Source organism: Emydura macquarii, unplaced genomic scaffold, assembly GCF_026122565.2.
Source record: "Emydura macquarii macquarii isolate MOO-44397 ecotype Brisbane River unplaced genomic scaffold, CSIRO-AGI_Emac_v2 contig_2636, whole genome shotgun sequence".
NCBI classification, from domain to species: Eukaryota; Metazoa; Chordata; order Testudines; family Chelidae; genus Emydura; species Emydura macquarii.
Genome location: NW_027132773.1, coordinates 39,024,634 through 39,037,716, shown reverse-complemented (window position 1 = coordinate 39,037,716; position 13,083 = coordinate 39,024,634). Strand labels below are relative to the sequence as shown.

The following is a 13,083-nucleotide window of genomic DNA, read 5'->3' as shown; positions in this document are numbered from 1 at the left end:
GAATAATTATGACCTGATTTGCAAATATAATTTCAATCAATTTCCATCTTGAGAGATATACACTGTGGATTTACTGTCACAAATTAATATCTATATTTATGTGTTTACAATATTCAGGATCCACTCTATCTTTCTTTTTTAAAATCTAGATGACAAAAATCCCCATCTCCATATTGCAAAAGATAAATTTTTCAACACTAGCTGGAACAAAACACTTCAATTAACAAGTAAGTCAACAGTCTCATGTGTGTAGACTCTCAGGTGACAGAAAAATTTTAATAGATTATTTTTACACCTTCTATAATAGTACAAAGTGTATTGCATGAGTCACTCATGTTGCTCAGTGCATTCATATGGTGTCTACTGAATCTTAATGGGAAAGGTCAGTGAAAAGTTAATGCTTTTTGTTTTTAGAAAATAATATAGGTCTGGGACGCAGTTCTAAATATGCATTAAATAGCCCCCAAAACAAGTATGTTTAGACTTTTTAAAATTAATATATACATGCAGTCTAGATAGCAGCAGCACCAGATCCTGTACAAATTATTCTTGCCAAGAGTACAAATAATCTTATGAGCAGGCCACTGATGAATGAGTGGGTATAAACATTTCAATACCACAGACTGTGCCTTGATCTATAGGCTCCACTTTGGAGGCCCCTTCCAAGGCTTGTTTCAGAGAGCCTGTACACTGACTTTTCCTTTCGGGGTGAGGATGAGATGAGCTGGAATAGAGGTATCCAATTCTCTGTAGTGTTTCTGGCAGGCACCAATGCAGAGGCTACCAGAATGTGACCCCCATCCAGGAAGTAAATATAAGTTTGCCATTTATTTCTAATACTTTGTTAAGGTTACTTATTTATTCAATTTTTTAAATCAACCACACTGGTACAGTCCATAGGCAAGAGTTAACCATAGAGTTAAACACTGACCCCGCTGAAATGAAGAGCCATTCCAGAAGCCACAGCTCCACAGACTGTGCTCAGTTTCCCTCCATTTACTGTTAGCCAGTTCTGATTAGATGGCGCTCGATTGAAGTTGTCTTTAAGTTGTGTTGGAAGGGACGCCTCGGACTCATCACAGTAAAGCCCACCCCAGTGTTCATCGCAGCTGCAGAGGAAAACAAATACAGAGTAAACTCAATTGGTAAAGTTTTCTACATCAAGACTTAAAATCATTTTATTCTAGCCCAGGGGAGCAAGAGGCCATTTGTCTCACATACAAGCACATGCTTGGAGGAGTCACACTATTGCCTCTTTCTGAAGCTCTTACTATTAAACAGAATACATTAATTGTGTAAAATCTGCAAATGCATGGTTTTAATTCAAGCTGGTACATAAAACACATCTAAAACTGAGTTTTATCATTAAAAGAAATGGTATTTCGGTAGACTAATCCAATCAAAATAACACGCCAAGCCCAAGCAAATACATTTAACCATCTTTCAATGCTAGAACTGTGTATCATGTCCTATAGTCAAATTTATAGTGGACAGATACATTTACTGTAGCTTGTTTCACAATCCAAGATTCTTACTTTTCTGAAACACCTTTCCACAAAATTGCCTTTAGTCAGTGTGTCAAAAATGTAGATAAACATAATAGCCTGCCATTATGCAAACATATCTCAACAGAGAGCTGTGCTTTGGTTCTTTAGTGTTTTAACGAGGGAGGAAGATACAGAAAATGTCTATGTTGCACTTGGCTCAATAGATTTTCCTTCTAGTCAACATGGGGACAGTAAAATTATGCAACAAGGGGCAATTTCTGCTGCCATTTGTGGCTGGAAAGAGTCCCAAATTCAGCAGAATGGAGAGAATTCTTCTAGGAGAAGAATTGTGGGAGCTTGTGTAGCTGTGTGTCTAGCTCTGTGGGGTTTGATGCGGACTGTCACACTAGGAATTTTTTAGGGTAGGGACAGCATGGTTCCATTGGATATTGCCACTATGTAGCTTGGCATTAGGCCATTGAGCTGACACCAATCCTAAGACTGGAATAGCAGCTGCAAACTGTCCTAGTGAAGAGATATCCAGCAACCAGGCAGTTGCTGGAGCTGGTGCTAGAAATAGGATTTGGGGCATAGAGAACTGGAGTGAAAGCCCCATGTAAGGGCCAGGGATAATCTTTGTCCCTGTGTTCAGGGGAGTCCAGGGACTGCTCTCTGTGCACCACTGAGGATGCAAATCATCTCAAAGAGGACTGTGCCCCAGCCAAGCAGTGTCCCATTTATCTAGTTAAGTGCTGAGAGAGAAGGAAGTTACATCAACCTAGAGAATAGAGCAGCTTGTACACTGCCTTTAGGAGCCAGGGAGTTGGGGGAAGGATTGGCACCATCTCCGTCTAAATTCTCCTTGGTGCAGTGACAGTCCACATTGTCCTGAGCATGGGCATGTATCTCAAAAGAAAATTTGGCTCTCAGGAAGTCAGAGGAGATTTGCTCACATACTCCAATGTGCCCAACCATCCCTCCTCTTAGAATTTTATTTCCCTAGTGAGCCTGGTGCCTCACTCTCTCCGTTTCAAAGAAGAAATTCTGCTTTTCTTTAAAAATAACACCCCTTCCATGCAATTGCCTTGAAATCACACATGAAAATGGCAATAAAAACCTACCACACTACCTACAAGAGGGAAACAGCTATACTTACACACAGTTCCCTTGTGTGCACCTCCCATGGCCACTGCACATATCTATGCAGCCATCTCCAATATAGACATTGTCTATAGCCCATGTTTGCTGCTTGTCAAATGGAGCGGGCTGGTGCCAGCGGAAACGAGTTGCTTGAGACCTTTGGGAAAGAAAAAAAACCCCCTAAAGGTAACACTTCAAGCTGTGCTGAGTCCTATTTTGACCGAAAAGAAACACAACTGTGTATGTTCACCCAAACCTGGGCCACATTAGTAAAGACGATTTATTTATTAACTGAACAAACAAGGGCTGGCTCAAGTGAATTACAGGGCTACTTAATAGGGCCCTCTGCTTGTAAGGCCAAATGTTCCCTATGGGGCTTCTCTCCCCACCCTCCCAAAAGCTGCTCTGCCATTGTTCTGCCATGCCTGGAGGAAAAAAAGGGAGTCGGTCCCAAGGAAACAGTGAGATGATACAGGTCATCATAATGAGCCATGGTCTCATGACACCAGCTGCCTGATCATTATCAAGTTTTAGTATGCATCATGGCTGAGGGGAGTTTTAAGGACAGACTGAAGGAGAAAAATGAAGAAGTCTTGTGGATGTTTACAGGGAGCTCGTCCCAAGCATAAGGGCTAGCATGACAGCACTTGCTGAAAAATTTTAAAATGAGCAATCAAGACTGGCATCATTTGTGGAATAAAGGGGGGGGGGGGCAACATCTTGAGAGCATCTTAGAGACAAAAGGTACAGCAGAGCCATAAAGGGCCTTAAAAATGAAGACAAGTATTTTGTATTTGATTCAATGGAGAAGGAGAAGAAAATGGAGGTATGCAGATGGATTTCACACTGTATCTGTAACTAGTTCCTGGTGGAGTGGGTCCCATATGCTGTAGGTTTAGCAGCATTGTCTGAACTGTCCAAACCAAAATGCCAAATACAAATAATCTTGAATCTGTGAGAAGTCTGGATCTAGATCCACATTTATGGGAAAATTGTGGCCCCACTGAAAGCAATGAGAATTTTGCCATTGACTCTAATGGGGCTAGGATGTCATCCTTAGTATAGATGCAGCCTGCTTGAAAGTAACTTGAACACAACAGGCATGATACAAAATAAAGACATTTCTTGTGACTTCTCAATAATGCAGTTTCCAATCTGATTTAGTATATGTTTTGCTGTACTTAAGCACTAGATGGCAGCATCAAACTTCAGGTTGCTTTACTTGGCACACAAAAATAAATCACCTATTAATAAGTAACAGAAGAAGGTTTGTGCAGAAGAAAAACAACTCTTTTTTGGCTGGATCAGTGTTTGATATTAGTTTTATCCTGACTTTATTAAGAAAATAATTAAACATTTTACTGGGGACTGGGTATAATTTTTGAGATGGATGATGGATTTATCAATAACACTGAGAATTTCACAGCTGAGAAATTAAACATATTTAGTTTCATAGTTTCTGAATTCAGCAATATCAGGCTGGAGATTGTGGAGGATGAGCTCAATGTGGAGTTATCAAGGTCTCACAAATAATAATCAATATACTCTTGAAATCATCCACAATTTCAGAAAAAAACAAGTCTATTTCATTTCCAATCTACAGTTCTGTCTGATATTCATTAAATATAAGATAAAGGCTCTCCTTACCTATGAAGGAATGCACTGTTTATATATGCAAGATGATGTTTTATTTTTTTAAATCTCTACTATTTTAACTTTTTATGTTAGTTATTTAAGAACTTGTGAGACTGGACAGGAATTTGATAATCCGAAACAACAGTTACTTTCTCATGAGTAAAATCACAATAGTTCAGAGGTCTTATCTACTCCTATGATCTCTAATTTACATCCAACACTGGCTTTTTCAGAGAAACCTCACAGATTAGCTCACCCATGTAGAATGTTTGAGGGTCTTTTTTTAAAATCATGTGGAAGATCTTGTGAAAGAAACATGAACCCTGAATCTCAGGTTTGGCAACTTCAATTACTTTTTATAGAGTCTAGTAAAATTAATGGTTCTTCTGGGAGAAGCTTTATATTCTGATTTGCATTTTAAAATGAAATCTGAGATTGAGGTATAAGAACTAACTGTTCACATTCTTATACAGGCCACAAATTAAGTAGCACTCTGGAGTACACAAGGCCCAGAAGGCCATTTATGGATAGTGTGCTCTAGGACAAATTATTGGATAGACTGATGGGCAAGTTGCATAAAACTCACACAAAAAATGTGCCATTAAACCACTGACAGGAGCAAAGCAGCTCAAAGAGCAGACTGCCTTTGTAAATGAGATGCCTCACTCTCGTAGCAGTGCTAGTTCCTATTCTAAATCCCGGCCCCTCTCCCTGCCAGGATTCTTGGCTGTAGTAAACCTCCTCTCACCCAATCCTTGTCTTAAATAATAAAGATAACTTTGTGGTGTGTGATTGTGGTGGAAGGTCTCCTATCATGGACTGTGGCATAGGGTAAGAGGCAAAGCTATTGGTCTAAGGCGAGCAATTTTAGCTCCAATGGGATCTCATTTCCCCCTTTCCTGGTAGACAAATGCCAGTCAAAGAGAGTCTGACTTAATCCTAGGATTCTTAGAGGTTTCTTTCAGATCCATATTAAATATGGAATGTCCATGGAACCAATTATCTTGATTCAACTCCAGAGAACCCCTTTCTCAAGAAAGAGTTGTGGATTTTAAACAATTAACAAAGTGGCCAATTGATTTTGCAGAAAATATATGTAAAGCAATAGAAAAGGGTAGGCAGACTAGAAGAAGCCAACAGACAATGAGGTATATTGCCTTATGAATATACTTAAAGGGACTGGATGCCTTAGATGGTTAATAATGGGACATGGAGTTTTTCAGTACTAGTTTGCTAGTTCTAATCCACATTAGGGTAATGGAAAATGAGTGTGCGCTCCCTATGTAATTCCTGTTAAACAGAGGTCCACATCACAGAAACCACAAATGGCACTAATTGTCAACCTTCATAGCAATATTATCAGAGACTAAAAATGGAATAAAATCAGAGCCTAAACTACCCCCTTGTCCCTAGGTGGATCTTTCAGGTCAAAGTTCAAGCATGTTGGCATGGCATTATGAGGAAGCTTGTTCTGACATTACCCTGCTTTACCTTTTTGGTGAACAGAAAGAGAGCTTCAGTCTCTAGCATTATCAGTACAGAACAGCTTCTTTCACACACAAAATTCAACCGAAAAGTGAAAAACAAGATTTAAAAAAAAAAAAAAAAGTCCTGAAAGGAAGTGAAGGTGATAATGGGACTTTTAAAAAACAATGAACAGTATATGAAAGTGGAGTCAGATATGATCAGTAAAACAGAAAAACAAGAAGCATCAAAATGTTACTTAAAAACACAAATTTACAGCCAATAACAGCAAGTACAGGAAGCAGGTGGGGATTTAGACAATAGAATTAACCAACAACCTCCAAAACCAGCCAGAATGTAATGAGAGTAACCATAACATTGCAGTTGTTATAAAAGTCCAAACTGAGACAGGCTCTTCTTAAATTCTGAGTACATATTATCTACTAAAAATTACATTATCCCTAGCTGCCCATTGGGTGTGCTGAGGGGCACAAGTAGCCTGCTGATCTCTTGCATCCCTCAAACTGGGCATAAGTGGTATAGGAATTACTTCAATCCAGCACCCTAGGGGGCACAAGACACCACAGAGAAGACAGGAAGAAATCAGTGTCAGAGCTTCACCTTACCCTCAACACTGGCCAGTGGAGGTGTCTGGGCCTGTAAGGGGGAGAATAGTGCAACACCCACCCAAAGGATGTAACCCAGGGCATGAGGGCCAGAGAACTCAGAGTGATTCTGCCTCACTGAGGAGATGTGTATTGCTCTCCTTCTCAAGCTGGACTTTTGCTCACACTAAAGGGACAAATGGATGGAGACTGAGGAGAGGATAGATATGTGAGAGTCAATTGTCTTCTGTCTCCTCCCATCAATCATAGCTATTTAAAATATGCTAAGCAGAAAACCAAACCTCCCCATTTCTAAATTATTGGTAAATGCACAAAGTAATTCTGTGCTTCTTACTCAGAATATAATGGCATTTTCATTTGCTCATCTGTATAACTGCTTTACACACAATCAGCACAAAAATGGCAATACATTTTAGTTCAAAATTGTATTACATTAGGGCTTATCGTATATTTGTGCACTAAGATCTTCTTTATTCAAAATGTATCTACCTAGTATAGGGAGGCAGGGGCAAAGTAATCCTGGTCCATTTGTTGAATGTGTCTGATACCAGAATCCTTTGGAGATGGTACTTGTTGCAGTCTATGTTAGTGGGCAGGCAGTCTCTCAGTATCGGGTGCCATGTCAATCCAAGATCCACTGAATACTCCAGCTCAATAGCTAAAGATTGAAAGATAATAAACTAATTAATACAGAAACTTTTATGCTTAAGTGACTATGTTGTACCAACTTGGTGACCACAGAGGACTTCACTGTTGTCCATATACATATCTTGACCACTCAGAAGTTTACAGTTGGAGCAGGGTAGTTTCCAGATCCTTTGGCACCAAAAACACAGGCTTGCTCTTGAGCTAAAGAGGAACCTCTATTAGCTGATAGCATTACAGGACCTATGACACACAGTTGACCAGTTCTGATTCTACCAAGTAGAAGGCAGTAGAGCATCTCCACATCAGCCACTACATTAAAATATCTTATATAAAAAACTCTTTTCAACTTAGCTTTTCACCTAGAGAACTTGTTTTCATTTATATATTTCATTATCTAGCCATATTAAATTGACGAATACATCCAAACGCAGCAAAAGTGAGCAATTAAACTTATTTGAAGGTTATTTGTTATAAACTTTAATAATAAACAATAATGTAGAGTCAAACTGGCTAAAAACTTCAACTTATTTCCTCATAACGTCTGCAAAAAAGTTTAAGTAACAATAAATACAGACCATAAACTTTAAATAAATGGTCCAGCTGCCAGGCATTCTGGCTGTACGGAACACAGAATGATGCGTGGTTACAGTTACATTAGTGGTAACTCTGCTTATCTTTTTGAATCTGCTACCCTTACTTATGCTGAATAATCCTCAATCACACATTCAGTCCCACTCTATGTCTGAGCTTAGAACTGAGCATTGTAGAAATACAAGGATAAGTGGGTACAAGTGTTTTTAACAATAAATTTTCATCACCAAAATGAAGTCCTTCCTCTGTCAGGACTGGAAGCACATGATTAGCTGGTGTCCTGCCTAACTGGATATTCAATTAAAATAATGTTAAGGGTAAAACAACAAAACGAAGGAAATTCTTACCTGCCAAGACATAACTAAACTGACAAAACACTCTTAACCTTAACAGGGATGACCTGAGGGATGGTGTAGTGGCTTTAACACCAAATGCATGGGGCAGTAGCTAATTTCCAGGTTTAGATATCTTAGTTACTTCCATAGATATCAGAATAACAATATCAGCTAATCTACTTTAGGGATTTACTGGAAATCCAATTTCCATTCTTATGCAGAATCCCAAAGGAATTGCCGGAAGCTCAATGAAATTATATATATCATATTAAAAAAAAACTATATGAAAAGAACGTTATGTAAACTACATTAAAAGAACGTTATGTAAACTACATTAAAAGAACGTTATGCAAAGTCAAGCACACAAACGTTATGAAATGCCATTATTTAATTCTTTGTTATGCGTATGCATTATGACACAGTTTTTAATTATGTAGTCGTGCTATTTTTTCCATAGGACCCCTATCTCATTCATTGCATGGAATTATATAGGTATACAAGCTCAAAACATTTTAAGATTTCAAGTACATAATGATAATAAAAAACCCTTTGTGCCTGATTATGATCTAATTTAAATCAGGTTTACATCAGTATACATTATTCCTGATTTACATTGGTGCAAGTGAGATCAGAATTACAACTTTGTTCTCTGGATTTGCACTAAGCACATCAGTTTTAAGCATTATATATTGTGGAGGATGTGAAGCTACAAAACAAAATTTATGCTGGAAACTTCAAGTTACTTGGCATTAGACATGTACTATCTAGACTTTAGAGCAACCACGAGGAATGGATGTGTCAAACTATTAGACTGTATCTACATTTGGGATCTATTAACCTGAATTAAACTGAAATTTGAATTCTTATAAACTACATCTTAAATGCTTGTAAAGCACACAAGGAAAAAACTCAGTGTATACATTCATGCACATTCTAAATCTTTTGGTTTGCCTCAGCCTTCAGACACCAATGCTGAAATTACAATTTCCTGATAGAAACAAATTACTTTCCCTGTTTCGTTTCTGAGTTGTTAGTATAGCAGACAGCTGAAACAGAAATTAAGTATCAATACTTTGCTATATAAAAGGAGAACAGAAAGTATATGGTTTACGAAGAAGTCCTCACCATAACAGGAGTCAGTGACAGAGCAGGATGCTGCAAAGTCTATTTGTATGAAAGAGTCCTCATTAACCACAACGTCAGTGGTTACAACATAACGGGTGCTAGCTTTCTCGATGAAAACCAGTGCATCCCCAGTAGAACCACAGACTGGCATCTTTGTTCCACCTGGGTGGAGCAGCCACTTCCTGCTATCCAGTGTAGTGAAATCATCTTCTAAGACTGTATTACCTGAGATATTTCCACCAATAAGAATCTGAAACATGAAAATAAGAGTTTGCTTATTTTATGTAAGGAAAATATGAAGTTCAGAGATTTTCACAGACTCGTAGGAATTTCACAGAATCCTAGAGATGGAATATAAGAATGACCATAGTGAGTCAAACCAAAGGGTTATCTAGCCCAGTATCCTTTCTTCTGACAGTGGACAATGCTTTAGAGGGACTAAACAAAACAGGCCATCATTGAGTGATCCATCCCATCGTTCTCTCCCAGCTTCTGGCAAACAGAGGCTAGGGACACCCAGAGCACAGAGTTGCATCCCTGACCATCTTGGCTAATAGCCATTCATGGAACTCCTCCAGGAACTTATCTAATTCTCTTTTTGAACTCAGCTATAGTTTGGCCTTCAAAACATCCCCTGGCAATGAGTTCCAGAGGTTGACTGTGCATTGTGTGAAGAAATATTTCCTTTTGTTTGTTTTTAACCTACTGCCTACTAATTTCCTTTTTGTGACCCCGGGTTCTTGTGTTATGTGAAGGAGTTAATAACATTTCCTTATTCACTTTCTCCACACCATTCATGATTTTATAGACCTTTACCATATCCCTCTTAGTCATCTCTTTTCCAAGCTGAAAAGTCCCTGTCTTTTTAATCTCTCTTCATACAGAAGCTGTTCTATACCTTTAATCATGTTTGTTGACCTTCTTTGTACCTATTCCCATTCTAATATATCTTTTTAGAGATGGGGCAACCAGAAATGCATGCAGTATTCAAGGTCTGGGTCTAAAATGGATTTGTATAGTGGCATTATGATATTTTTTGTCTTATTATCTATCCCTTTCCTAATAGTTCCCAACATTCTGTTAGCTTTTCTGACTGCTGCTGCACATTGAGCAGATGTTTTCAGAAAACTATCCACAATGACTCCAGCATCTCTTTCCTGAGTAGGATCTGCTGATTTAGAACCCACCATTTTGTATGTATAGTTGGGATTATATTTTGCAATGTGCATTACTTTACATTGATCAACACTGAATTTCATCTGCTGTTTTGTTGCCCAGTCACCCAGTTTTGTGAAATCCTTTTGTAACTCTTCGCAATCTACTTTGGACTTAACTATCTTGAAGGTATCTTAACTATCTTGATGGTATAGTCTATGCCGTGGTAGTACAGGATTGTTCCATGTTCCCCAGTGCTTGATTTTATCTGAATTTCAAAAAAGGGATCAAAAGTTACATTGTATAGACAAGTTATGAGAAAAAGGAGTAACTCAAAGGAGTTCCTGTTGGAAATGTAGCCACACAAAAGGAGGAGAGGAAAAAATAAATGCACATACAGGGCTTGATTTTGTAAACAGTTGCACCCATGGGTAACTATATTCACATGAATAGTCCATGGAACTTCTGACTCATGAAGTAAAATTACTCACATGCATACGTGTCTGCAGGATTAGGCCCACAATTATCATTTTTTTGTTGACTCTTTAAGTACAGTATGACTTTATGTATTTTGGTTGGAATCCTGGCTCTGCTGAAGTCAGTGGGAATTTTGCCATTGATTTCAGTAGGGTCAGGCTTTCACCTTGGCTCCCAGTCAGCATGAGATTAATTATTTATCTGTTTTTCTGAATTCAGTTTAATATTGTGTGTTCTGACAATGGTTAAATAATAACAAACACTGAAGAATTAAAAGTTTTTTTCTCCTTTAAACAAAGGAAAGGAAAGAAGTTTTGCAATATTGGTATTTGACAAGGTTACAAATTCAATATTTGGGCATTTCAGAGCTAACAATTATAAAAAAAATATACAAATATCTTACAATATTGCCCCCAAACAATGTAAGAACACTGTTAGACACTGAGCCAGAATCTCCTCCACTTACACTTGTTTTACACGACTGTAACTCCAGTGACTGTAGGAGAGTTACTCCAGATTTATACCAATGTACATGTAAAAAGCGTTTTTCATAATTACTGTAGAATAATGTAGTGTTTTTATAGAGGGAAACTCCAAACATGAATATGCCCAAACTTTCAATATGTTCAAAATTGGAAGATGGATCCAGATCTAGGTTATGCAAAGAGCTCCTCTCTTTATAATGTGCCAAATGAAATTCCAGATCTGCACCCTTTGAATTTCTGAGTTGCCCAGATTTAGATCCAGATATATATTTTCCACATTAAGCCCATCTCTAATCTTCACCTGTTTTTTTTATTTTTTTAAATAAATTGATGTTATCCATGTGTCAAAGCCCTCTCTAGCTCTAATATGGACATCCTGCACCCAAGAAGAGAACCACTTATTAGAAACACAAAAACTTTTTAATATTAGCTTTGATCAACAATTTTGCTGTCATTCTGTCTTTCTGAAATATCATGCTGAAGGTTTTTTAGGTACAGCTGGTAAAGGAACAGACATAAAACAGAGTGGAAATATTAAGATTGATGGCAATGTGAGGTAATACTGTGAAGCACAAAAATTTAATTACCTGATCAATTACCCATGGGCTGTAAAAATGCCCATTCTCAGATGGTTGCCACCAGCGGAGACGAGTAGAGGTGGAACGGGCCTTCAAGGGAATTTCCAGAGCAATGTATCGGCCTATGTTGCTTGAATTACTGAAGAGGAATTCCTGCAGAAGGCTCCACGTGAGGCCCCCATTGAGTGAATACTGTAAAAGCACTGGTTGGCTTCTGGGGTCTGGAATCCCCTTACCGCATCCCAGTCTCATGAAGAACTGCACAAATCTAACATCGATAACAATTACTGTTAAACATTTCATCACAGAAAACCTTGTTAATCAGCTAAGGACTACGGGGGACTCAGAGCTCTTCCAAGTCAATTTTGGTTTTTATTGCAGGGGATAATATTTAACAAATATTCTAACTACAGCAACAGAGTCTGTAGCTATAAAAATATCTACCAGCTCCTCCTTAAAGCAAATAGTTACATTTTTGTTTCTTTTCTAGGTAGAAGGAAGACTCTACTTTAGGAGAGATTTTGTGCCTCCCTCTTGATAGGCCACTGAGGCTAAAGCAGACAGTAATGGTGGTGATACATTTGGTCTGTGTGTGGAGAGGTGCTAGGTATAGGGAGCTGACCAGCGCTATTCAGGTACCCTTCAAGCATTTGTGTGCAAAACTGATATTTTTGCAAATAGCAGCAAATTTGACCTTAAGTAAAATTTTACCCTCTCAGCCTCTGAGCATAGAGTTTAACTGTCAAAATACAGCAACACTGTGCCCTATGGACAGATCACGATTGTTTTATGAATTTGCTCTAGGGCAAAAATTCACTGTGTCAATAACCTTCCAGGGTGAACTGACAATTTTTGTCTGAAAAAACAGCCTTTCTACTTTGACAAAAATAAAGCAAAACTGGAAATGAGAACAAAAAATGTTTAACTTTTGAGCTCATGAAAAAAAAGATATTTTTGTCCATTTAATCAGGTTTGAAAATGTAGTCAAAAGACAGACTGCTTTAAATATACTGGGTGAAATCCTGGCCCCTTTGAAGTCAATGGCAAAACTCCCATTGACCTCAATGGGTGCAGTATTTCACACACCTTCTAATGACCCATTCCAAAGACACAATAGACTTATATGAAATTAGGGAATCCTTTCTTTTGGCTGATGGTTATAGAATAGTAGAACTGTGTACTTGGGGAGCAGGAGAAAAATGGATATTATAATAATATTTACTTACCTACCTGACAGGAGAGTTGTGAGTATTAATTAATGTTTGTTCAGTGCATTGGAAAATGTAAATGCTACAACAATGCTAATTATTATTACATTAGTGCTGAATGCCTCATAA

At 38.1% G+C, this 13,083-nt stretch overlaps 1 protein-coding gene across 1 annotated transcript in view; it reads right to left on the bottom strand.

The window, feature by feature from the left end:
• Window positions 1-13,083, bottom strand: part of RELN (reelin) — a 434,942-nt gene that overhangs the window by 39,054 nt on the left and 382,805 nt on the right. Inside the window, exons 44-48 of the mRNA XM_067564502.1 lie at window positions 11,756-12,014; window positions 9,052-9,301; window positions 6,842-7,010; window positions 2,644-2,784; window positions 932-1,109 (exon numbers count right to left, since the gene is read on the bottom strand). Of these exons, the coding sequence (XP_067420603.1) occupies window positions 932-1,109; window positions 2,644-2,784; window positions 6,842-7,010; window positions 9,052-9,301; window positions 11,756-12,014 (997 nt within the window). The remainder of the gene's footprint in view (window positions 1-931; window positions 1,110-2,643; window positions 2,785-6,841; window positions 7,011-9,051; window positions 9,302-11,755; window positions 12,015-13,083) is intronic.